Genomic DNA, 25,707 nt, shown 5'->3' on the forward strand with positions numbered 1-25,707 from the left:
TTTATATGAAGTTAATAGTTTATTAACTTCTAAACCATACAATGGTGAGTACCTTAAAGAATTCAGGACACAGATGTGTATTAACTTTCTAAATTCAGGTAGTTCTGCAGACGAACTGGTATTAGAAGTGAAAATATTCCATTTGGGAGCATATTGTTGGTCAATAGTTGAGCCCTGATGGTTATTCTGCAAAGATGTAATAGTTCACATGGATCTTTGTATCTTGTTGAAGGAATGTAGTCCAGCCAGTTAGAAATAATTGGACGTCTTCCTAAACTTAGTTGTGTCTGAAGAAAGGAGAGATATTTTAATTTTGTAACATTAATCATTGGTTAGTTCAAATTATCAGTATTTTTATTTTGTATTTAAATTCAGAAAATAGGGGTGCCTGGGTGACTCAGTTGGCTAAACATCCAACTTCAGCTCAGGTCATGATCTGACCTGAGTCAGTTCGTGAGTTCGGGCCCCATGTCGGCCTCTGTACTGACAGCTCAGGGCCTGGAGCCTGCTTCTGATTCTGTGTCTCCTTCCCCTCAGCTACCTCCCTTGCTCACACTTTGTCTCTGTCTCAAAAATAAATAAAGATTAAAATAGAAATAGATTTTAAATTTCTATAACCCTTATATTTTTTCCAAAGCATTTTTCCAAAGTATTTTTATTCCCATTTTACTCTCACAATGATATATAAAGTTTAAATAATATGTCTAAGGACACAAAACATAATTTCTTACAACTATGAATCTGTGTATGTTTTTCATTTTAGACAAATCACACACTTAAGTTTTATCAGCTTTTCCTTCCAGAGTAGTGTTGTCAACTTGGCTATACACTGAATTATCTAGGGGATTTTAAAATATACCAACACTGAGATTTTACTCCAGAAATATTGATTCAGTTCATCTAAGGTTGGGTACAAAAAACAGAAATTCTAAAAGTCCCCTTAGGTAATTCTGTTGTAGAATACTGCTAAACCATGAGAAGTCCTGATAGGAGGCTTAACGAAATGAAACGATACATTTTTAAGTTTTAGTTAGGATATCCCTTTTAAAGATTTACTTCTAGAAGTCAAATGCTAATGCGGTTGACTTAAGAGTAAAAGACATTGCTGTATTACAGAGAGATTTCTCCAATAGAACCTACACCCTACAGACTATATGGTACTTTTATTTAAAAGATATATAAGGGGCACCTCGGCGGCTCAGTCGTTTGAGCGTCCAACTTCAGCTCAGGTCATACTCTCACAGTTCTTGAGTTCAAGCCCCACGTCAGGCTCTGTGCTGACAGCTCAGCCTGCTTCGGATTCTGTGTCTCCCTCCCTCTCTGCCCCTAACCCACTCACATTCTGTCTCTGTCTCTCTCAAAAATAAATAAACATTAAAAATAAATAAATAAAATATATATAATATTTTATTATCTATTCAATAATCAGCTAATTAAAGAACGGTATATGCTTAGCACTGAGCTCCGTGCTTGGGATCATTGCTAAGGTATGCAAAATAGTCTCTGCTTATAAAACTGAGGGCTAGGTATTTTTTAAAAAAAATTTTAATGTTTATTTTTGAGAGAAAAAGCACACATGTGGGGGGGGGGGTGGGGAGGGACAGAGGCAGAGGCAGACAGAGAATCCAAAGCAGGCTCCACCTTGTCAGCACAAAACCAACATGGAGCTCAGACCCATGAACGGTGAGATCATGACCTGAGCCAACGTCAGATGCTCAGCCAACTGAGCCACTCAGACACCCCGAGGGACAGATATTTTCAGTTGCACAAATATTTTAAGCCTTTATATTTTTATTTCTCAGCATGTGATTGTGAGAAAAAAATCTCTCATTTTAAAATATTCTTCAAAAGGGTCTATTAAATTTTTATTTTATTGTGTTAAGACATAGAAATCCTAATGAACACAGGTTGTTATGTAATTAGAATGTAATAATATGTACCTACTTAGTAACTACTAAAACTATAGATTTAACTTTTTAAATGATTTCATATTTAGAAGACAAAATTGTAAAATAAAGGGCTAAAATTATTTCATATTTAGAAGACAAAATTATGAAATAAAGGACTAAGGTCTGAGATAATTTAGATTTTACCTATTTTTAATTTAAAAGCCTACACTCAATGATTAATCTTTCACTGGATATAGTTCATAGATTAGAAATTAACTTCATTCTTGTCTCACAACTTAATCTTAAAATTGATCAATATTTGAGCCCACATGCAAAGAACAGTATTTTGCTTACCTCTATTTCCCTAATTGAAATGGCAGAAAGCACTCTGGAACATAGCTGTAAACATGTTTTGGCATCTTCCTGGATGTCTACTAATTCATGATCAACCATTATTCTCACTCTTGAAGGGTAGAGCAATATTGTTATCACAATGTTGATAGGGTTTTTTTCTCTTTCTAAGATTCCATATTGCAGGAGTATTTTTAAGATAGTAGATTGTCTTGTCTGAGCTACATAGAGTAGAGGTGTAATACCACTTAGTGGGCTTGGACAGTATACTGGTGTGAAAGTTCTGTGAATCAAACAAACAAAAACTTCATTGAATACAGAATTAAGAAACGTGGTAAACATTTTTTCTTAACAGTAATGGGAAAATAATAATATTATCTTAAGTATTAAATGTCTTAAATAACTTTTAATGTAACTTTACCCTTATATATGACTTAAAAATATATTTATTTATTTTGAGAGAGAGAGAATCCCAAGCAGGCTCTGCACTGACAGAGCTGTATCTCATGAGCCATTAAATGATCATGACCTGAGCCGAAATCAAGCTGGACCCTTAACTGACAGAGCCACCCAGGCGCCCCTACCTTAATGTATGTCTTAACAAGGGTTTTTCACTCTATGAATCTAGACCAAACTGTAAATTAAAAAATGAGAAAATCCTTATTACACATTTAAACTTTGAACTTGTAAAAATAAACAAAAAAAGATTTAAATGTGTGGAAAGTGTTTCCTTTTAGTAATAGCAATTTTGTTTCTCATTGGACAAATCCATTGTTACTAGAACCAGTATTATAAAAGTCATGTAGCTCTGGAAAATTTAAAACAGAAAAGGGAAAAAGTCTTTTTTAAAATTTCACTTTATTAAAACAACACAATTTTTTTGTTTGCTTTTCTTCTTGATCATATATGTCGTGAATTGAGTTTGGAGATTAGATGAGAAAAGATAAGTGCAATTACCTTAATTCTATTTTTTTATTCACCTTATTTTGAGAGCAGGGGCGGAGAGAGAGGGAGGGAGGGAGGGAGGGAGGGAGGGAGCGATGCAGAATCCCAAGCAGGCTCTGCACTGCATGGAGCCTGACTCAGGGCTTGAAGCAACAAACTGTGAGATCATAATCTGAGCCAAAATCAACATTTCGAAGTCAGACATTTAACCAACTTAGCCACCTATGTATCCCCTATTTTTTTTTTTTTGCTTTAATAAAATTAGAGTTGGTAATTGCAGGTAGGTTGAAGCAATGAAAGTTTTATTTATTTTTTTCTAATTTGAGGTAGTCTTTGCAATTCTTTCAGTTAATGGACATTTATGTTTGCTAATCAATTGGTCTCTATATGTAGATAGGACATGGTATAACCAACTACAGGGGATTTTATATATTTGTTTAAAGTTTATTTGGAGAGTGTAAGTGCATGCTAGAGGGGGAGGGGCAGAGAAAGAGGGAGAGAGAGAATCACAAGCAGGCTCCCCAGTGTCAGTGAAGAGCCAGACTCGGGGTTTGATTTTATGAACCTCAAGATCATGATCTGACTTGAAACTAAAAGTCAGGTGCTTAATGCACTGAGCCAGCCAGGCACCCCCACAGGGGATTTTATATTATCAAACCTTGATTTGGCCAAATAAAAATAACTTATAGGACTAAAGAAATGGAAATTTCATTCATGATCTTTTGTCTCTGGAATTCTCTTGATTGGTCTAATAAAATACTAATATGTTTTGCAGAACAGCGTATAAACTATAAATACTGGTTTTGGACAACTATGTAGAGCAAGGAAAGCATTATTCAAAATGAGGAACTTTAAGATTGCATGTACTTAATAAGGGAGGCAACATGGTATAATGTGGTAGACAATGGAGATTTAAGGGTTCTAGATTTTAGGTTTTGATTCTCCTAACTAGCTCTATGGTGTTGGGTCAGTCCACCTCCCTGAGTCTTAGTTTTCTTATGCATTTATGTATTCATTTGTTCATGATTAATTTATTCAACACTTGATTTTCCAGAGTGTACTGAGTACTAGATATACAGAGATGAAAGTTACAGTCCTTCATATCAAGATGTTTATCATAGTCTAGTAAGGAAAATGGATAAATAATTCAATAATACAACACAAAATGATAATTGCTAGGATAGAAACATTCTTGTGTGCTATAAAAGCGCTGAAGGGGAGCGCTTTACCTGGAATAACAATTATTTATAGGTTATCCTGGAGCTAAGATTTGAAGGATTAGTGGGTATTTATCAATGAAAAGATTGGAAGGAATGTTTCATTTATAAGCATAAAGCAACACTGGAGGATTATCATACCTGAACTAACTGTATAAAATGAATGTTTTGTGTTTGATAAGTTCTCTGGTTGAAGTGTGTTTAGAAGTCCTAAATACCTCCCTTGTAGTAATTCCCAAGGAGCTCCAGGAGAACCATTTGAAAATCACTAGACCAACCAGTTCATCTCCAAAGCTTCACTGAGTCTTGAAATGCCAAGATTTTGTGATTTAAAAAAATAGTGTGGTGTAGTAGAGAGTAGTATATTAGAAATTAAAGAGTGGATGGGGCGCCTGGGTAGCTCAGTCGGTTGGGTGGTCGACTTCGGCTCAGGTCATGATCTCGCGGTCCGTGGGTTCGGTCCCCGCGTCGGGCTCTGTGCTGACGGCTTGGAGCCTGGAGCCTGGAGCCTGTTTCGGATTCTGTGTCTCCCTCTCTCTGACCCTCCTCCGTTCATGCTCTGTCTCTGTCTGTCTCAAAAATAAATTAAAAAAAAAAACGTTAAAAAAAAAAAGAGTGGGTTTTTGCTGTAACTCTGACAGTGATACTGAATATATGCTTCTAAGTTTTGTATGTAAATGTGCACATGGGAATCATCTCCAGATCAGTATTGCCCTGGACATCTCATCTTTTTCACACATACTTCTAATATGTATCTCAATTGAACTCCTAAACTACTTCTCCTTCTGCATTCCCTACCTTGCTTATTGGTACTCACTTTCCCAAAACTATTGCATGCATCTTTTTCACATTGGTTTGTATGCTCTTGCCCTCCCTTTTCAATTCTGGGACAAGTCTTGCTCATCGTATAAGACTCTAATAAACTTTTGTGAAGATTTCTTTGATGACCTAACCTTCCTCTTTATGTGACACTTTGTATATTCCTCCATTAAGCCCATATCATTTTGGACAACTTGTTTAATGTCTCTAATCTTTCATTTTCTCATCTTCAAAATAAATAGGTAAGCAAGATGAGCAAAAAAATTAAATCTTCACAAAGGCAACAATTTTTTGTCTGGTTAATCCACTATTATATCCCAAAATTCCTATAATCTTACCCTAGAGTAGACATTTAAATATTTATTAATTGATTTTTTACTATTATTCAGAAATATATATATATATAATTAAATTTATTTGGTGGTTTCTGGATCTAACAAGACTTTTAGTGAGGCACAATTATTGCCATTTTTCAAAGACAATCTGATTTATTCATCTTGCTCTTTTTTTTAATCTTTTTTGATGAAGTATAATTGATATATAACATCATATTAGTTTCAGGTCTACAAAATAATTATTCAATATTTGTATACATTGTGAAATGAATATCACAATAAGTCTAGTTACCATCTGTCCTCATGAAAAGTTATAAAAATTTTTTTCTTGTGATGAGAACTTTGAAGATCTACTCAGCAACTTTCAAACATGATAAAATATTATTGACTATAGTAATCATGTTATAAGTTACATTGTCATGAGTTATTTATTTTAAGCTGGAAGTTTATACTTCTTGACCCCCTTACCCATTACACCTACCCCTAACCCCTCTTCACTCTAGCAACCATCAACCTGTTCTGTGTCTATAAGTTTTGTTTGCATGTTTGATTTGTTTTTTAGATTCTGTATTTAAGTGAAATCATATGGTATTTGTCTTTCTCTAACTCATTTCACTTAGCATAATACCCTCAACGTCATTCCATGTTGTTGCAAATGACAAGATTTCATTCTTTTTTATGTCTGAGTCATATTTCAATGTGTGTGTGTGTATCACATCTTTTTTTTTTTAATTTTAGTTAATTAACATACAGTGGACTACTGGCCCCTTAGGAGTAGAATTCAGTAATTCATCACTTACATACAGCATCCAGTGCTCATCATCACAGCAAGTGTCCTCCTTAGTACCCATCACCCGTCTAGCCCATCTCCCACCCACTTCCCTCTGTCAACCCATAGTTTGTTCTCTGTCATTAAGAATCTCTTGTGGTTTATTTCCCTCTCTTCTCTTCCCCCCAACTTCCCTTATGTTCATCTGTTTTGTTTCTTAAATTCCACATATAAGTGAAATCATATGGTATTTATCTTTCTCTGATTTATTTCACTTAGCATAGCTAGCTCCATCCACATCATTGCAAATGGCAAGATTTCATTCTTTTTGATGGATGAGTAATATTCCATTATCTATCTATGTATCTATATTTTCTATATCTATGTATCTATATATCTGTATATCTATTTCTCATCTTCTTTATCCATTCATCAATTGATGGACATTTGGGCTCTCTCCATAGTTTGGCTATTGTTGATAATGCTGCTATAAACATTGGGGTGCATGTACCCTTCAGATCTGTATTTTTGTATCCTTTGGGTAAATACCTAATGGTACAATTGCTGGATCATAGGGTAGTTCTATTTTTAGTGTGCTTTTTGTTTGTTTGTTTGTTTGTTTTAAGTTTATTTTTGAGAGAGAGAGAGAGACAGATGAGCAGGGGAGGGGCAGAGAGAGGGGAGAAAGAGAATTCCAAGAAGGATCCACACTGTCATCATGGAGCGTGATATGGGGCTCATGACCTGAGCCAAATCAAGAATCAGATGCTCAACTGAGTCACCCAGGCACCCCTTTTTTAGTTTTTTGAGGGACCTCCATGCTATTCTCCAAAGTGTACCAGTTTGGATTTCTACCAACAGTGTAAGAGGGTTCCCCTTTCTCTGCATCCTCACCAACACCTGTTGTTTCTCGTGTTGTTAATTTTTGCCATTCTGACATGTGTGAGATGCTATCTCATGGTTTTGATTTGTGTTTCCCTGATGATGAGTGATGTTGAGCATCTTTTCATGTGTCTGTTAGCCATCTGGATGTCTTCTTTGGAAAAGTATCTATTCATATACTAACCCATTTCTTAACTGGGTTATTTGGTTTTTGGGTGTTGAGTTGTAAGTTCTTTATAGATTTGGGATACTAAGCCTTTATCAGATAAGTTGTTTGCAAATATTTTCTCCCATTCCATAGGCTGCCTTTTAGTTTTGTTGATTGTTTCCTTCGCTATGCAGAAGCTTTTTATCTTAATGAAGTTCCAGTAGCCCAATAGTTCATGTTTGCTTTTATTTTCCTTGCCTTTGGCAATGTGTCTAGTAAGAAGTTGCTGTGACCAAGGTCAAAGAGGTCACTGCCAGTGTTCTCTAGTATTTTGATGGTTTCTTGTCTCACATTTAGGTCTTTCATCCATTTTGAATTTATTTTTCTGTATTCATTACTTACATACAGCATCCAGTGCTGAAAGTGTTCCCCTTTCATTGTTCTACATGTCAGTGTCCAGTTCTCCTAACACCATTTGTTGAAGAGACTCTTTTTCTTTTGTATGTTATTTCGTGCTTTGTTGAAGAGTAGGTGACTGTATAGTTGTGGGTCCATTTCTGGGTTTTCTATTATGTTCCATTGACCCACGTGTCTGTTTTTGTGCCAGTACCATACTCTCTTGATGACTACAGCTTTGTAATATAGCTTGAAATCTGGAATCCTGAAGCCTCCAGTTTTGTTTTTCTTTTTCAGGATTACTTTGGCTTCAGGGTCTTTTGAATACATCTCCTTTATCCATTCATCCATCGATAGATATTATGTTGTTTCTATATGTTGGCTATTGTAAATAATGCTGTCATGAACAAAGGGGTGCATGTATCTTTTTGAATTTGGGTTTTTGTTTTTGTTTTGTTTTGTTTTTTCAGGTAAATACCCAGAAGTAGAATTGCTGGATCCTATGGCAGTTCTATTTTTAATTTTTCAGGAACCTCCATATTGTTTTCCATAGTGGTTGTACCAATTTTCATTCCCACCAATACTGCATAAGAGGTTTCCTTTTCTTTATATCCTTGACAACACTTGTTAATTTTTGTCTTTTTGATAACAGCCATTCTGACAGGTGTGAAATGATATCTCATAGTTTTGATTTGCATTTCCCTGATTACTGATGTTGAGCATCTTTTCATGTGCCTGTTAGTCATCTGTATATCTTTTGAAAAATGTTTCTTCAGATCCTTTGCCCATTTAAAAAATTTTTTTAATGTTTATTATTATTTTTTTTAACTGGGAGAGAGAGAGAGAGAGTGAAAGCAGGGGAGGGGCTGGGGGGAGATAAACACCGAATCCCAAGCAGACTCCAGGCTTTGAGCTGTCAGCACAGAGCCTGACCCAGGGCTTGAATGAGCTGTGAGATCATGACCTGAACTGAAGTCGGATACTTAACTGACTGAACCTCCCAGGTGCCCAATCCTTTACCTCTTTTTAATACAATTTTTAAAAATTGAGTTGAATGAGTTCTTTATATATTTTGGATAATAACCCCTTATCAGATATATCATTTGCAAGTATTTTTTCCTATTCAGTGGATTACCTTTTTGTTTTATTGATGATTTGCTTCACTATGCAGAAGTTTTTAGCTTACTTTTGCTTTTGTTGCTACTGTCTTTGGAGTCAGATTGTAAAAAATATTGCCAAGAATAATGTCAAGGAAATTACTGCCTGTGTTTTCTTCTAGGAGTTTTGTGGTTTCTGGTCTTACATTCAGGTTTTTAATCAATTTTGAGTTAATTTTTGTGTGTGGTGTAAGACAGTGGTCCAGTTTCATTCTTTTGTGTCTGACCAGTTTTCCCAACATCATTTATTGAAGAGACTATCATTTCCCATTATATAGTCTTGTCTCCTTTTTCATAAAATTAATTAACTATATATGCATGGGTTTATTTCTGGGCTCTCTCTTTTGTTTCATTGATGTATGTGTCTGTTTTTATGATAATGCCATACTGTTGTGATGTGATTATTATCTTTTTAATAATAGTTTGAGGGGCGCCTGGGTGGCGCAGTCGGTTAGGCGTCCGACTTCAGCCAGGTCACGATCTCGCGGTCCGTGAGTTCGAGCCCCGCGTCGGGCTCTGGGCTGATGGCTCAGAGCCTGGAGCCTGTTTCCGATTCTGTGTCTCCCTCTCTCTCTGCCCCTCCCCCGTTCGTGCTCTGTCTCTCTCTGTCCCCAAAATAAATAAACGTTGAAAAAAAAAATTTTTTAAAAATAATAGTTTGAAATCTGGGAGCATGATGCATCCAGTTTTTTTTTTCTTTTTCAAGGCCACTTTCACTATTCAAGATCTTTTCTGGTTCAATACAAATTTTAGAGTTGTTCTAATTCTGTGAAAAATGATATTCAAATTTTGATAGGGATCATATTGAATCTGTAGATTACCATATGAACATTTTGATAATATTGATTCTTCCAATCCATAAGCACAGAGTATCTTTCCACTTATTTGTATCTTCTTCAGTTTCTTTCATCAGTGTCTTATAGTTTTCAGAGTACAGATCTTTCACCACCTTGGTTAAATTTATTTCTAGGTATTTTATTCTTTTTGAAGCAGTTGTAAATGAGATTGTTGTCTTAATTTGTTTTGCTGATGGTTCATTGTCAGTATTTAAAACTGCAACAGATTTTTGTGTATTGATTTTATACATGGCAACTTTACTGAGTTTATTAGTTTTAACTACTTTGGTGGAATCTTTAGGGCTTTGTAAATGAAAATCATGTCTTCTACATATGGTGACAGTTTTACTTTTTCCTTTCCAATTTGGATGTCTTTTAATTAATTAATTAATTAACTTACCTACCTACCCACCTACCTACCTAATTCTTCTGTCTACGATTTAATACTATGTTGACTAAAAGTGTTGAAAATGGGTATCCTTGTCTTGTTCCTTATCTTAAAGGAAAAGCTTTCAGCTTTTCAGCATTGAGTATGATGTTAGTTGTAGGTTTGTCATATACAGTCTTTATGATGTTGAGGTACCTTCTGTCTATACCCACTGTGTTGGGTTTTTTAAATCATAAATGGATGTTCAATTTTTCAAATGCTTTATCTTCATCTATTTAGATGATCATATAATTTTCATGCTTCATTTTGTTAATGAGATATTTTATGTTGATTGATTTGGAGGTATTGAACCATCTTTGCATCCCTGTAATAAATCCTACTTGATCATAATGTGTGATCCTTTTGATGTATTGCTGAATTTGGCTTGCTAATATTTTATTGAGGATTTTTGCATGTGTGTTCTTCAGAGATATTGGGCTGTTTTCTTTTATTATTTCTATTTCTATTATTTCAGTTTTTATTTTTATTTTCAGTGTCTGTGTCTGGTTTTGCCATTAGGGTAGTTCTGGCTTTGTAAAATGAGTTTGGAAGTGTTCCCTCATTTTCAGTTTTTGGAAGGGTTTGAGAAGGATACGTATCTAATCTTCTTTGAATATTTAGTAGAACTCAAGTAAAGCTGTCTGGTCCTGGACTTCTGTTTGTTGGGAGGTTTGTGATTATTGATTCAATCTGCATACTAGTATTTAGTTTATTCAGGCTTTCTATTTCTTTATGATTCAGTCTTGGAAGACTGTTTCTAGGAATTTATCCATTTCTTTTAGGTTGTTGACTGTTGATGTGTAATTATTCATAATTGTCTCTTATGATCCTTTGTATTTCTTTGGTATCAGTTGTAATTTTTCTTTCATTTCTGACTTTTTTATTTGGACTCTTTCTTGATGAATCTGACTAAAGTTTTGTCAGTTTCGTTTATCTTTTCAACGAACCAGTTCTTAGTTTCATTGATCTTTTTTTGTTTTATTTTTAGTTTTTATTTCATTTAATTTTTGCTCTGATATTATGTCCTTCTCATAGCTTTGAGCTTTGTTTTTCTTTTTCTAGTTCCTTTTATTTTTTGTTTTTTTAATTTTTTTTTTAACATGTATTTATTTTTGAGACAGAGAGAGACAGAGCATGAACGGGGGAGGGTCAGAGAGAGGGAGACACAGAATCCGAAACAGGCTCCAGGCTCTGAGCTGTCAGCACAGAGCCCGACGTGGGGCTTGAATTCACAGACCACGAGACCATGACCTGAGCTGAAGTCGGCCACTTAACCGACTGAGCCACCCAGGCGCCCCTTCTAGTTCCTTTTGGTGTAAAGTTAGTTTATTTGAGATTTGTCTTGTTTTTTTGTTTTTGTTTTTGGTTTTTTTTGAAGTAGGCCTGTATCACTATAATCTTCCCAATTCGAACTGCTTTTGCTGCATTTCATTGATTTTGGTAAGTTGTATTTCTATTTTCATTTATCTCAAGGTGTTTAAAAAAATTCTTTTAATGTTTATTTGTTTTTGAGAGAGAGAGAAAGCATGAGCAGTGGAGGGACAGAAAGAGACTCCAGGCAGGCTCCAGGCTCTGTGCTGCTAGCACAGAGCCCTACATGGGGCTAGAACTCCTGAGCCATGAAATCGTGACCTGAGCTGAAGTCAGACGTTTAACCAACTGAGCCACCCAAGCGCCCTTCTCAAGGTATTTTTTGATTTCTCCTTTCATTTCTTTGTTGACACATTGGTTGTTCAGCAGCATTTTTTGTTTAAGTTTTATTTGAAAGAGAGCTCATGAGCATGGCGGAGGGGCAGAGAGAGAGGGAGAGAGAATCCCAAGCAGGCTCTGCACTTGTAGCACAGAACCTGATGTGGGGCCTGAAAGGTGAGATCATGAAAGGTGATATCATGACCTGAGCTGAAGTCAGACAATTAGCCAACTGAGCCCCCCTGGCACTCCAGTAGTACATTTTCAAATCTCCACATATTTGTGATTTTTCCAATGTTCTTCTTATAATTTATTTATAGTGTCATATCATTGTAGTTGGAAAAGATGCTTGATATGATTCCAATCTTCTTGGATTTATTGTGATTTGTTTTGTGACCTAACATAATCTATCCTGGAGAATATTCCATGTGTACTTGGGAAGAATGTATATTTTCTTGCTTTTGTATGCAGTGTTCTCTGTGTGTGTGTGTGTGTGTGTGTGTGTGTGTGTGTGTGTGTAGTCCATATGGTGTAATGTGTCACTTAAGGTTGATGTTTTCTTATTGATTTTGTGTCTGAATCGTCAATCAATTGATGTAAATAGGGTCCCTTTCTATTGTTTTACTGCTGTCAATTTTTTATATATGTTTTATGTTTAGATCTTCTATGTTGAGTGCATAAATATTTACAAATGTTAGATCTTCTTTTTGGATTGGCCCCTTTATTTTTATTTAATGCCCATTTTTGTCTGTTTTAAAGCCTATTTTATCTGATATAAGTACAGCTACCCTAACTTTTTTGTGGGGGAGGGTTTCCATTTGCATGAAACATTTTATTCCATTCCTTACTTTCAGTCTGTGTGTGTCCTTATACATGAAATGAGTTTCTTGTAGACAGTAAGGTAGAGGGATAGTGCAAAGATGGTTGGTACCTATTTGTGCTGGCACTAGCAAAGTAGATGGTGAATGCTGAAAAGATGCCTGCTGGTACCTTTGCTCTTGGAGAGTCTCAACAGGTTTCTGCCCCTCTGGCAGATAACTTAAGGTTAGCAAATGAATCTCCTTCACATATGCTCTAGGCATTTTTCAATCTGCAACTTTTGTACTTGGTCCCAAAGTGAATGAGTCTGCTTGTGAGTCTGCTAAGAGTGGAATCTCCATTCCCTACAGCCCTATTTCTTCTGGACATAAATCCTGCTGGTTTCAAAGCCAGATATGTTGGGAGTTCATCTCTCCAATGCAAGTCTCAAGGGTTGGAGTGTCTGATGTGGGGCACAAACCCCTCTCCTTACAGAGAAGCTGTGTTATTTGTGAGATCCCTCTTGACTCTTCCAGTCTGTAAGTCAACGTGTTGGGGGTGGGGTTTTGGCAAGACGATGTCTCTGCTTCTTTTACCCATCTAAATGTGGCCTGTTAATCTTTCGTTGTGGACGATCTGTTCAGCTAAGTTTTGGGTTTGTTTTTTCGTTTTTTGTTTTCAGGGGGAATTGTTGCATATGTAGCTGTAGATTATGTTGTATCCACTGGAGGAGATGAGTTTAGGATTCTCCTACACTGTCATCTTGAACCACCTCTGATCTTGCTCACTCTTAAGATATTTGACTAAGAATCTTGTAAGTATAGGAATTCAGGGGATTTACAGGACAAAGATAGCACAAGTGGTCCTGGTTAAGATTTAGAAATATTAGTTGATTTTAAGTCATTAAGATTGATACTACCTTTAGAAGATATTTTTTTTTTCAGACAAAATAGACTTTATTTATTTATTTTTTATATGAAATTTATTGACAAATTGGTTTCCATACAACACCCACTGCTCATCCCAAAAGGTGCCCTCCTCAATACCCATCACCCACCCTCTCCTCCCACCCACCCCCCATCAACCCTCAGTTTGTTCTCAGTTTTTAACAGTCTCTTATGCTTTGGCTCTCTCCCATTCTAACCTCTTTTTTTTTTTTTTTTTCCTTCCCCTCCCCCATGGGTTCCTGTTAAGTTTCTCAGGATCCACATAAGAGTGAGACCATATGGTATCTGTCTTTCTCTGTATGGCTTATTTCACTTAGCATCACACTCTCCAGTTCCATCCACGTTGCTACAAAAGGCCATATTTCATTTTTTCTCATTGCCACGTAGTACTCCATTGTGTATATAAACCACAATTTCTTTATCCATTCATCAGTTGATGGACATTTAGGCTCTTTCCATAATTTGGCTATTGTTGAGAGTGCTGCTATGAACATTGGGGTACAAGTGGCCCTATGCATCAGTACTCCTGTATCCCTTGGATAAATTCCTAGCAGTGCTATTGCTGGGTCATAGGGTAGGTCTATTTTTAATTTTCTGAGGAACCTCCACACTGCTTTCCAGAGCGGCTGCACCAATTTGCATTCCCACCAACAGTGCAAGAGGGTTCCCGTTTCTCCACATCGTCTCCAGCATCTATAGTCTCCTGATTTGTTCATTTTGGCCACTCTGACTGGCGTGAGGTGATACCTGAGTGTGGTTTTGATTTGTATTTCCCTGATAAGGAGCGACGCTGAACATCTTTTCATGTGCCTGTTGGCCATCCGGATGTCTTCTTTAGAGAAGTGTCTATTCATGTTTTCTGCCCATTTCTTCACTGGGTTATTTGTTTTTCGGGTGTGGAGTTTGGTGAGCTCTTTATAGATTTTGGATACTAGCCCTTTGTCCGATATGTCATTTGCGAATATCTTTTCCCATTCCGTTGGTTGCCTTTTAGTTTTGTTGGTTGTTTCCTTTGCTGTGCAGAAGCTCTTTATCTTCATAAGGTCCCAGTAATTCACTTTTGCTTTTAATTCCCTTGCCTTTGGGGATGTGTCGAGTAAGAGATTGCTACGGCGGAGGTCAGAGAGGTCTTTTCCTGCTTTCTCCTCTAAGGTTTTGATGGTTTCCTGTCTCACATTTAGGTCCTTTATCCATTTTGAGTTTATTTTTGTGAATGGTGTGAGAAAGTGGTCTAGTTTCAACCTTCTGCATGTTGCTGTCCAGTTCTCCCAGCACCATTTGTTAAAGAGGCTGTCTTTTTTCCATTGGATGTTCTTTCCTGCTTTGTCAAAGATGAGTTGGCCATACGTTTGTGGGTCTAGTTCTGGGGTTTCTATTCTATTCCATTGGTCTATGTGTCTGTTTTTGTGCCAAAGATATTTTAGACCACAAATGTTGAAAACATAACTAAAACTCAAATAGGTTTAAAATGAGATTTAAAAGTCTAATCTGTACCCAAATGACATGATTAATCCTCATGTTTAAAGAGCATGTTACTATAAACCAAAATTTGCTTAATCTGTACTGACAGTTAATTATGGCAATACTTATATGGATGGAGTAAGGCGAGCACAGCAAGAATTAGTTTTTAAATGTGAAGTTAATGAACTGAACCCTCTGTGTCTGAAAACCTGTCATATATGCTTATTAAATGGGGCATAATATTTCCATATAGACATGCAGAGAATGATTCAGTTTTGTAGCTATACTAATTATTTCTACTTTTTCCTACTCCTTCTCCTTTAGTTTTTAGCCACTAAATTTAAGAGATGCTTCTCTGTAATAATTTTATTTCTGATATTTAGCACAGTTGACTTTCCTGGAGCCACGTTTTGTCCTAACTTAGTAAGGCTGTTTTCACCAAGCTATCCACCTGCCTCTTTGGCTATTCCTTGTCAGTAATCTTTTACTGGTTCCTCTTTCTTTCCACTTAACATAAGTAAAGAAGATACGGCCTTTTGACCAATTCATTTGATTTATGTTCTTAGGCAATTTCATCCATGACCATAACTTTAATTACTGTCTATTAACTTATTCAACAAATATTTATTGAATGCATGTTGTATGCCAAATACTGTTTTAGGTGCTTGGGATATGTGAATGAAAATAATAAAGATGCCTACTTTCCTGCTTGTATTGTAGTGAGACAAAACAGACAATACAGAATAGACATCACAGAAAAGCAAATTTTATAATATGTTAGAAGACTTGATAAGAAAAAAAGTAGAGCAGTGTAGGAAGTGTGAAAGTGCTGGAGGGTGTACTGAGGGTATTTTCCAATTTTAAAATAGGATGATAGGAGAGGGAATTACTGAGAGATGACATTTGGATGAAGAATAAGGAGATCAAGAAATTGACCACTTGGATATTTAAGGACCCTAAGGCAAGTGAGTGTTCCTGGAGTGGTGAGGGAAGAGTAAGGGAGCCAGTGTGGCTGAAAGAGTGACAAGGCTGAGGAGTAGTAGGAAACAAGAACAGAGGTAATGGGATGCCACATCATGTAGAGCCTTGTAGATCACTGAAAGGACTTCATCTTTTACTCTAAGTGGAATGGAGGAGCCATTGGAGATTTTGAGTAGAAAAGCAATGTGATCTTATATTTGTTGAGAATTTATTCTGAGGAGGAAAATTATTTATATGAGGAGGAAATTTATATGAGGAGGAAAATTACTTGGTGCCAGCCAATAACAGTAGAAATAGTCAGATTCTGTATACTGTTTGAAGATAGAACCAACAGATATCCTGACATACAAGATGTGGAATGTAAAAGAAAGAGACTCAAGCATGACACTATCTAATCACCTACTGCTTATCTGTACCTGGATATCTCTTAGGTAATGCAAACTCTCTAAAAGCCAACCTGGCTTTTTAGATCCTTTGTAATAATCTTGATAGGTTTGTGGTATGACCATTATGGTAGACTGAATAATGCCTCTCAAAATGGCAAAATGGATTTTGCAGATGTAATTAAGATAAGGATCTTGAGGGGTGCTAGGGTGGCTCAGTTGGTTAAGCCTCCAACTCTTGATTTCAGCTCAGGTCATAATCTAATAGTCTGTGAGACTGAGCCCTGCATTGGGCTCTGCAGTGAGAGTAGAGCCTGCTTGGAATTCATTCATTCATTCTCTCTCTCTCTCTCTCTCTCTCTCTCTCTCTCTCTCTCTCTCTCTGTTTCTGCCCCTCCCCCCATCAAAAGAAATAAATAAACATTAAAAAAAAGATGGGAGATAATGCAGGTGGACCCAATGAAATCACAAGGGTCCTTACAAGAAGTGTCAGAGAACAGTAGAAGCAGAGCCAGTGAAGGAGTTATGACTCTACAGTGCTGACTTTGAAGATGGAGGAAGAGGCCATGAACCAAGGAATTCAGGCAGCCTCTAGAAGCTCGGTAGGGAACAGATTCTCCTGAAGAGCCACTAGAAAGATTTTAGCCCAGTAACCTCATTTTGGGCTTCTGACCTCCAGAACTATAAAAGAATACATTTGTATCATCTTAAGCCACTGTGTTTGTAGCAATTTTATTACAACAGTAAGAGGAAACTAATACAAACATCAACCAGTCTTAAAATTTAGAAATCTGAAATTAACACTTCTCTCTTTTTGATGCTTCTTTTCTAATTACAATGTTTTGTTATTCAACTTAAATTATTAAGTTGAATTATTTCTTTTTTCCCCTACTGCTATTTAGTTTAACTTCTTATTATGTTTTACCTGGACTGTTATGGTATCAAAGCATAGCCAGGAGTTGGAGAAGACGGTGGCAGAGCAGAATTAATTCTTTTCCCCAAACTATTATATACACATGTAAGCTAAGTTAGCATGGGGTGCCCATTATGCAAATTCAGTTTCAAGCAACTTCTCTAACCATCTACACCTTTTTGATAAGATTACTTTCCCCAACCCTTTTTATATAGAAGGTCTGGAACTGCCATTGTGCCGGAGTATTTGAGCAGCCTTCTGACTGGTCTCCTTGCCTCTAGCCCCTTCCTACAGTCTAGTCTTCAAATGGGAGCTGATGAATCTTTTCATACTACAAGTCTGACCTTCACTAGTTAGGCATCACTCATGGTGTAAATTTCAAATTCCTTAGTATGGCCTACAAAGTCCTGCAAGCTTTCACTTCTAGGCTTCATATCCCGCTACTACCTGATTTCCTAGCTCACTTTCTAGCAATTGTCCATAATCACTGGATGCAACATGTTGTTTGTGTCTCCTTTGGTTTTAGTCATCCTGCCTCTGCCTAGGTTACAATTCTTCAAGGGAAAAGAACAGAAAATTCCCTTTCATTTTTTAAAAACCAATTTAAGATATCCTATCTTCTAGATAGCCTTGTATCTACTCCTCCACAGTAGTGTTTAACAACTTGTTTCTCTGTTCTCTCCACCCGCACATGCTTTTGTGTTTGCATTTATGGTATAATTACAATATTTATTGTTCACTTACTAGTCTGTGAGCTCTCCAAAATCAGGATATATGGCTATTTTATTTTTGTATTCCCATCAAATAACACAGTGCTTGGCACTTAGAAAATTCTTAATAAATGATTATTGTCATTTTAACTGAATGACATCATCTCTCTTTAATCACTTGTAGACTGTCATACAGTGGCATTTAGATTAATATTGCAGGTTTGTTGTAAAAATGAACAAACTTAAGTTCCTTTCCCTCATTAGTTCTATCTCCTCCCCTTCAAGGACTTATTCAGACACTTCATTATTATAATAAGAAAATTATCATATTGGAGTGTATGCAGAGGAGGGTGACCAAAAAATGATGCTGCTTTAGGAATAAAGAACAACAGGTAATAGGAAACTTAAGATATTCATTTTGGGGACATATTAGCTGTGTTCAAATATCTGAGAGATCTTCATGTAGGAGAGAAATAGACTTTGTTCTCTATAGTTCTGGGGGCAGAACTGGAGAAATGGAGACATTGCAATGCACTATGAGGAAGAAATATCTAATAACGTTGCATAAAAAGTTCACTTTTTCATTCAACAAAATCTTGATTGAGCACTTTCTGTGTATGTACATAGTTCTTGGCACTGAGGATTCAATGTTGAGGAAGTAGTTGAGATTTTTTCCTCTCATGGAGCTTACTTTTTTTTTTAATTTTTTTTTTAAAATTTTTTTTAACGTTTATTTATTTTTGAGACACAGAGAGACAGAGCATGAACAGGGGAGGGGCAGAGAGAGAGGGAGACACAGAATCTGAAACAGGCTCCAGGCTCCGAGCTGTCGGCACAGAGCCCGACGCGGGGCTTGAACTCACGGACCGCGAGATCGTGACCTGACTGAAGTCGGACGCTCAACTGACTGCGCCACCCAGGCGCCCCTTAAATTTTTTAATGTTTACTTATTTTTGAGAGAGAAAGAGACAGAATGTGAGTGGAAGAGGGGCAGAGGGAGAGGGAGACACAGAATCTGAAGTAGGCTCTAGGCTCTGAGCTGTCAGCACAGAGCCCAATGCAGGGCTCAAACCCGTAAATCATGAGATCACAGACCTGAGCCAAATGCTTAACTGACTGAGCCACCCAGGCACCCTTCATGGAGCTTACTTTTAATGACAGTGGACAGTGAACAAATCAGGGTGGGCGGGGGGGAACCAGCAGCAGCAAATGAGCATATAGTGATCGATGTTGTGTAGAGAATTAAATAGTGTTATGATATTTGAATGAGTGGCTTCTTTAGAAGGTGTGACCACCTGTCTGAAGAGATGACATTTATACTGTGTTCCAGCTGATAAAAAGGAACTAACCATTGGAAGAACTGAGTGAAGAAATTTCCAGGCAGAGGGAACAGTGTTTTTTTTTTCAATTTTAGTTTTTTAAATTTGAGCATAATTGACATACAATTTTACATTAGTTTCACATGTACATCACAGTAGCTCAACAAGTTTATGCATTTTATGCTATGCTCACCACAAATGTAGCTACCATCTATCACCATACAATGCTATTACAGTATCATTAACTATATTCTATATGCTGTGCCTTTTATTCCTGCGACTTATTCATTCCATAACTGGAAGCTTGTATCTCCCGGTGTCCTTCACCCATATGACCCATCCCCCTATGCCCTTCCCTCCGGCAACCATCAGTTTGTTCCCTGTATTTATGGTTATTTTTCTGTTTTTCTTTATTCATTTGTTTTGCTAATTAGATTCCACATATGAGTGAAATCATATGATATTTGTCTTTCTCAGTCTGACTTCTTTCACTTGGAGGTAAACAGTTACTACAGGGCCTTCAGACAGGAATGAAATTGAAGATATTCAAGAAACAAAAGGGTCTGTATGGCTGGATATAGTGCTCAAGGGGAAGAATGACATGAGTTTGGATTTGGTTGATATAGTGAGAGGTCAGATCATGTAGGGCTTTTAAACAATGGGTATTGAGTTTGAATTTTATTCCACTTATAGTGGGAAAGTTTTGGAAGATTTTAAGCACAGTGGTATGACATATTTCAGTTTTTATAAGGTTTTCACAGGGTTCTGAGTCAAGAATAGATTGCAGAGTTTGAGAGGGAAGAGTGGAAGCTGAAAGACTCGAGCAGTCTGTAGCGGTTGCCTAGGCAAGAGATGAATATGGCTTCACCTAGGTTAGAAATGGAGGAAATGAAAAGATGTTTAGCTAAGAGGGATATGTTTTAGAGACAGAGTCAAAAGTACTTGCTGACGTGTTGGTGAAAGAAGAAGAACCAAGAATAAATCCTGGATTTCTAACTTGAGCAACAGGATAGAACAATAGGGGCCATTAATCAAGTGGGGAATTCAGGAGAAGGAGCAGGTTGACAAGGGGAGAATGAGTTAGATCAATGTTCTGTTTTATTTCTGTTAAGTTTGAGGTGACTTGTGGAGATGTTGAATAGACAACTTCATATAGAAGGAGTCTGGAGCTCAGAGGAGAGGTCAGGGGTGAAGATAAAGACTGAAGAGTCATTCACATTCACATATACGTATACATATACATATACATATACATATACATATACATATACATATACATAGTATTTAAGTCCTGGGGCTGGGTAAAATCTTTGAGGGAAAGGGTATACCTGGAAAAAAGAAGGGGTCCTGGGCAAAGGGATGGTTTACCTCATGAAATAGTTAACTCACTACTACTAGAGTTGTTCAAGCAGAGATCATATGAGCATCACCCAGGGATGTTTGATATAGAGTTGCTGCCCAGGGTGAAGGTTTGCTAATGAATTCTTAGATCCCATCTGAATCTGAAATTCGACGATACTGAAAGATCCAGATGATGTCATGGTACATAGAATTGGCCAGTAATGTGTTTCACCTTGTGGATGCATCTAAGTTAGAATTTCTTGATTTTAAAACTGTCACTTAAGACACTTGTTAATGGCACTGTATCATATCCCACTGTGTGTGTTTCTTTCATTTTCCTTCCTCCCCTTTTGACTTCTATTTAAAACACTTTGAAGTTTTTCTTCTCTTCTTCTGTTTTACTCTATTTTTCTTTCCCATGAGCCTACCAGGGATATACATAGGCATTACTTGGCCCAGCAAGGGACACTCAGTTTTAGAAGCTGCTGATCTTTGCTATAGCTAAATATAATGGTCCTTAAAGCAATAAAAAAATACTGTTTGGGAATTTTATTTATTGATATTCCAGACTGCAGCTATCAGATTATGTACTTGGGTGATCATTAAGGAAAGCAATCTAGTGATTCTCCAATACCATAGTGATACCCAATCAAGAGAACACCTCTGCTTCAGGCAGAATCTAAATTGGTTGAGTCTTTAACTGATCTTATCTGTCTTGTTTTTCACTGCATTCATACTCTATTCATTGTGCCTAGCTAGTAGAATGCCTTATGCATAGTAAGGTGGTAGATAAATAATTTATTGAATGAATGAACAAATGCGCATTTGTTCTAATCAAACTAGTACCAAAAACTGAAGAGTATATTGGAGTTAGTACAAACTGAGTAACTTTACAATACATATTATGGACTTTACAAAGAGGTCACATTGAATATTATATTCTATAAGATCCTCGTTCATTAGCTAGATTGACATGTTCAGACTATGTGAAAATTTGGTTCTCCGACAGACTTAAGTATTTAACTTGCTTTGTGCTCAATTCTGGAGAATTTGGAGTCAAATTTATCAATGCTTAACATACAAATAGGGAATTATTATGTTATTAACTATTACTAAGTGAATGTGTGTGTGTATTCTGAATTATACTTTAAAGTCATTTTTTATATGTACTAGATAGATACGCATTATCGGTATTCTCAAGAAGAGATCACAGTATTACCCCAAACAATGTCTTTGTTTAGTTAGAGAAATCTAAGTTGTCTAACATGCCATTACCTTGAGCACTAGCATGTATACTTTATAGAGCAGAACCACTAGCAATTTATTGGTACATAGTAATGTACATATAGGGGAACATTTATTGAACAAATAATGAGGAATGTACAAATGGATGAGCAATCAAGTTAGGATTCCTTATCCTTATAGCCACCAGGCATATTTATTTTAGAAAAAAAAGAAGTAATATAATCTCCCAAAGAGAAATTTTGTCCTTTTATGGTAAAAACATGAGATTATTACCTCCATATCAGTGCCAGGTTACAACTTCTATCTTGAACATAGTTCTTTGTTTTCTTGAGAAGCAATTCCACAAAGTCAGGATTACCCTTCCTCGCAAAAACCCAGTACAGAATAGTATTCACACATATTTCAGTAAATTCAAGATTAAAATTCAGTTCGAAACGGTATCCTGATTTTTCCACAAATGCAATATAGTCTGAGAGTAGTATGTCAAACCCATCCAAGTCGACATACCTCAGAATTTTTGCCAGGGTTCTGTAAATCCTAGGTTCGTAACAGTGATATCCCCACTGACCCAAAAACTGCAAGGATGGTCTTTTAACAATTTTGTCAATGAGATTGCAGAATATATTGCTTCTTGGACAAGAAGTCTTGTGACATAATTTGAAAGATTTACTCATTGCTATTTAAGGCAACAGTATAGAAATCAAATCACAGGAGGTCATACTGTAATCCCTCAGTTACATATTTTGATAATGTGGTAGGCTTTACTCCACAAACAGGAAGTGCCCTTTAAGCTGTAGCCACAAAAATATCATGTGAAATATTACCATAAGGTACTGGATGACATCACAATAGATGGTGATCTGTCATCAGCATAGGTCAGGAATTTGGTATAATATACGTAACTGGGGACATTTGAGAGGGACATACTGGATATACATGGCATGTGTGGCAGCTAAGATATAATATTTTTAAGTCTAAAACTTTAGCTCAAGCCAGTATGTATGTTTATGAAGTGCTGAAAATACAGTCTATAAATTAGACAAAATAATAGTAATAACCAGGTTGATTATTCCTTTTAGGTTGTCATGTTTTGCATGAGTACTGCATTCTCACTTAAACCTCATAGGATATTTTCCTTATTTTATAGTTGAAGAAACTGAGACTTAGGAAGGTTAAGAGACCTGCCAGAAGGCACTATATTAATTCTCAGAGAGAAAAGCTGACATCCAGTGTTAAACAAAATTCAGAAACTTTGTTTTAGAATTTAAAATTTTATATATATTGTGCCTCTATAAATTAGGCAGAACATATACAGTTTGTACATTAAAGGTATATCAAGCTTGTTGTGGCATCCTTGTTCCAGGAAAATAAAGGGGAAATATGGTTGTTTTATCACTGTTTAGTAGTTTATGCTTCGGCCATCTTTCTGTTAAATTTAATACCTTACATGTATTTATTAGCAATTTTAAATGTTTTCTTTATCCTTCTCAACATTTTTCTTCTTTAGATCACAGGAAATAATGTTTCTTTAGTAAAAGGAAATTATAACTTTGGGTTTACTATAATATACTTCCACTAATACTGCATTTAATTCTGTAAGCTCTAAGCTCTCCCTAGGATAGCAGGAAAAACTAGTAACTATTGTCATCTTTCTGAAAACCAAGAGTTCTGTTATTTTCCTCTATTGGCTTTCTCTTTTTATTCTCTCCACTTCAAAAAAAATGCATTTTTAAACTGAACTATTTTTTGCTGATTTCTTAATACTATACATAAAGGTGGTAAAAAATGGAAACATTATAGAGCCAGTGAAAATTCTTCCCTGAGATAATCATGTTAACAGTTTTATGTATAGTCTTTCAAATATTTTTATGCTTATATATATAAATAGATATATTATTATATACCTTGTTCTTTTTACACAAATACAATATTGTACATAACTGGTTCTATGAGTTTCTTTGTATTTATATAACAACATATCATAGGTGCACCTTTGTATGACCATTTATAATAATGGGTAACTCTTATGTATTACTTACTATGTATGAGGCACTGTTTTAAGTACTTTATATATTAGCCCCTTTAATCCTTATAACAACTCCACAGATAAGGAGGTTAAGATTCAGAGCCTTAGTGACTTGCCCAAGATGAAAAGTCTTAGTAAGTGGTAAAGCTGGGATTTGGACACAGGCAGGATAGTACCAGAGGTTTTATGTATATTCTCTCTGCTTCTCAAGAAAGAGAACCTTTCCATTTTTATGGCTCATTTATGAAGAGTGGTCATGAAACAAAAGCTCTACAATTATATTCAAAACCAAAAGGAAACAGATAGTAGATAAATCCTGCTTTTGGGGAAAAAGAGTGTTATTAAAGTAATAACAATGTATATCTCTGAGTGTATAATTTCAATGTTTTTTTCTTTATAACTTTCTTTATGATTTGAATGTCAGTGAATATTTTTTTAATCAGATTTACATATTTACATATTTAAAAGTAAATAAAAAATAAAAACAAGATTGAGAGAAGAGAAATTTTCCTACTTCTGTGTATGGTCAGGAACTGTGTATTTACAAAGGCCAAATAAAAAGTACATGTATATATTATATAATGCCTTAAATGTATATTTAATAGCTCTGTGTCAGTTTTAAAGGGTATCTTAAAATGCATGGCAAACTGAATTTTTACTCTTTTATTCATGCACTGAACAACCCTCCAAAAATACTTAGACTCATAATTCTGGCTCCCTCAGAACTTTGGGCTGCACAGAGCTAGTTTGTCAGGCTTCTCTCTACCTTGTGGTGTCCACTCAAATTTTTCTTAATTTTTAAGTCAAATATTTGAGGTAGGCCACTTTAAGTCATAGATTCCTGGCCAACTTATATGTCTACCACTTGGGACTGTGTCTATCACTTAGTCTAGTCAGTTGTGGCCATATGAAGCAGACAACACAAAGTATTTAATATTACAATTAAAATGTAAAAATAATCATATAGGGGCGCCTGGGTGGCTCAGGCAGTTAAGTGTCCAACTTTGGCTCAGGTCATGATCTCACAGTTTGTGAGTTCAAGCCCCTCGTTGGGCTCTCTGCTGTCAGCGCAGAGCCTGCTTCAGATCCTTTGTCCCCCTCTCTCTCTCCCCCTTCCTCCTCTCAAAAATAAACATTTAGAAAATAATAAAAAATAAATAAACATATAGATGGTTTATATCAAGCATATTAGAAATATTACTTACAAAAGAATAATAAGCACATATATGAAATTTTTAACTCTTTAAAAACTCAAGTCTAATGTTAAATCCCTCTAATTTATTAATTTACTTAATTTATTAATTTATTTAAATTTCATCATGATAACATGTTCTGGGATTATGAGGATCTGAGGGCTACAAACAGATCCTTACCTGTCATTCTTCTGTTGACCTATGCAAAACTATTTCAGATGAACATATGTAATAGAAGGTATCATCAAAGTACATTAAAGTCCAAACTTCATTTTTCTGTGTGGAGATCACATGGTCTCTCACTTGTAAGAATATAAGTAAGGTTCTTAACTCCCTTCTGTAATGAGATGTTACTTCTGCTGCCTCTGTGTCTTTTTGTTTCTCTTTTTCTTTATCTCTTAGAGATCCTGTTTCTAATTCTCTTGGATAAATACCCAAAAGTGGGATTGATAGATCACATGATAGTTATATTTTTAAATTTTTAGGAACTTCCCTACTGTTTTCCATAACAGCTGTATCATTTTACATTC

The 25,707-nt window shown here is 36.0% G+C and overlaps 1 protein-coding gene across 1 annotated transcript; it reads right to left on the reverse strand.

Annotated features, from left to right (window-relative positions):
• On the reverse strand, positions 1–22,767 carry ASB17 (ankyrin repeat and SOCS box containing 17). Its single transcript, XM_043575302.1, has 3 exons — positions 22,232–22,767; positions 2,244–2,523; positions 1–287 (listed from the first exon to the last, which is right to left on the reverse strand). The coding sequence occupies exons 1-3, from the start codon at positions 22,630–22,632 to the stop codon at positions 81–83; spliced, it is 888 nt and encodes a 295-aa protein (XP_043431237.1). The 5' UTR covers positions 22,633–22,767; the 3' UTR covers positions 1–80.
• Positions 22,768–25,707: the final 2,940 nt, after the last annotated feature.

Source organism: Prionailurus bengalensis, chromosome C1 (assembly GCF_016509475.1).
Source record: "Prionailurus bengalensis isolate Pbe53 chromosome C1, Fcat_Pben_1.1_paternal_pri, whole genome shotgun sequence".
NCBI classification, from domain to species: domain Eukaryota; kingdom Metazoa; phylum Chordata; class Mammalia; order Carnivora; family Felidae; genus Prionailurus; species Prionailurus bengalensis.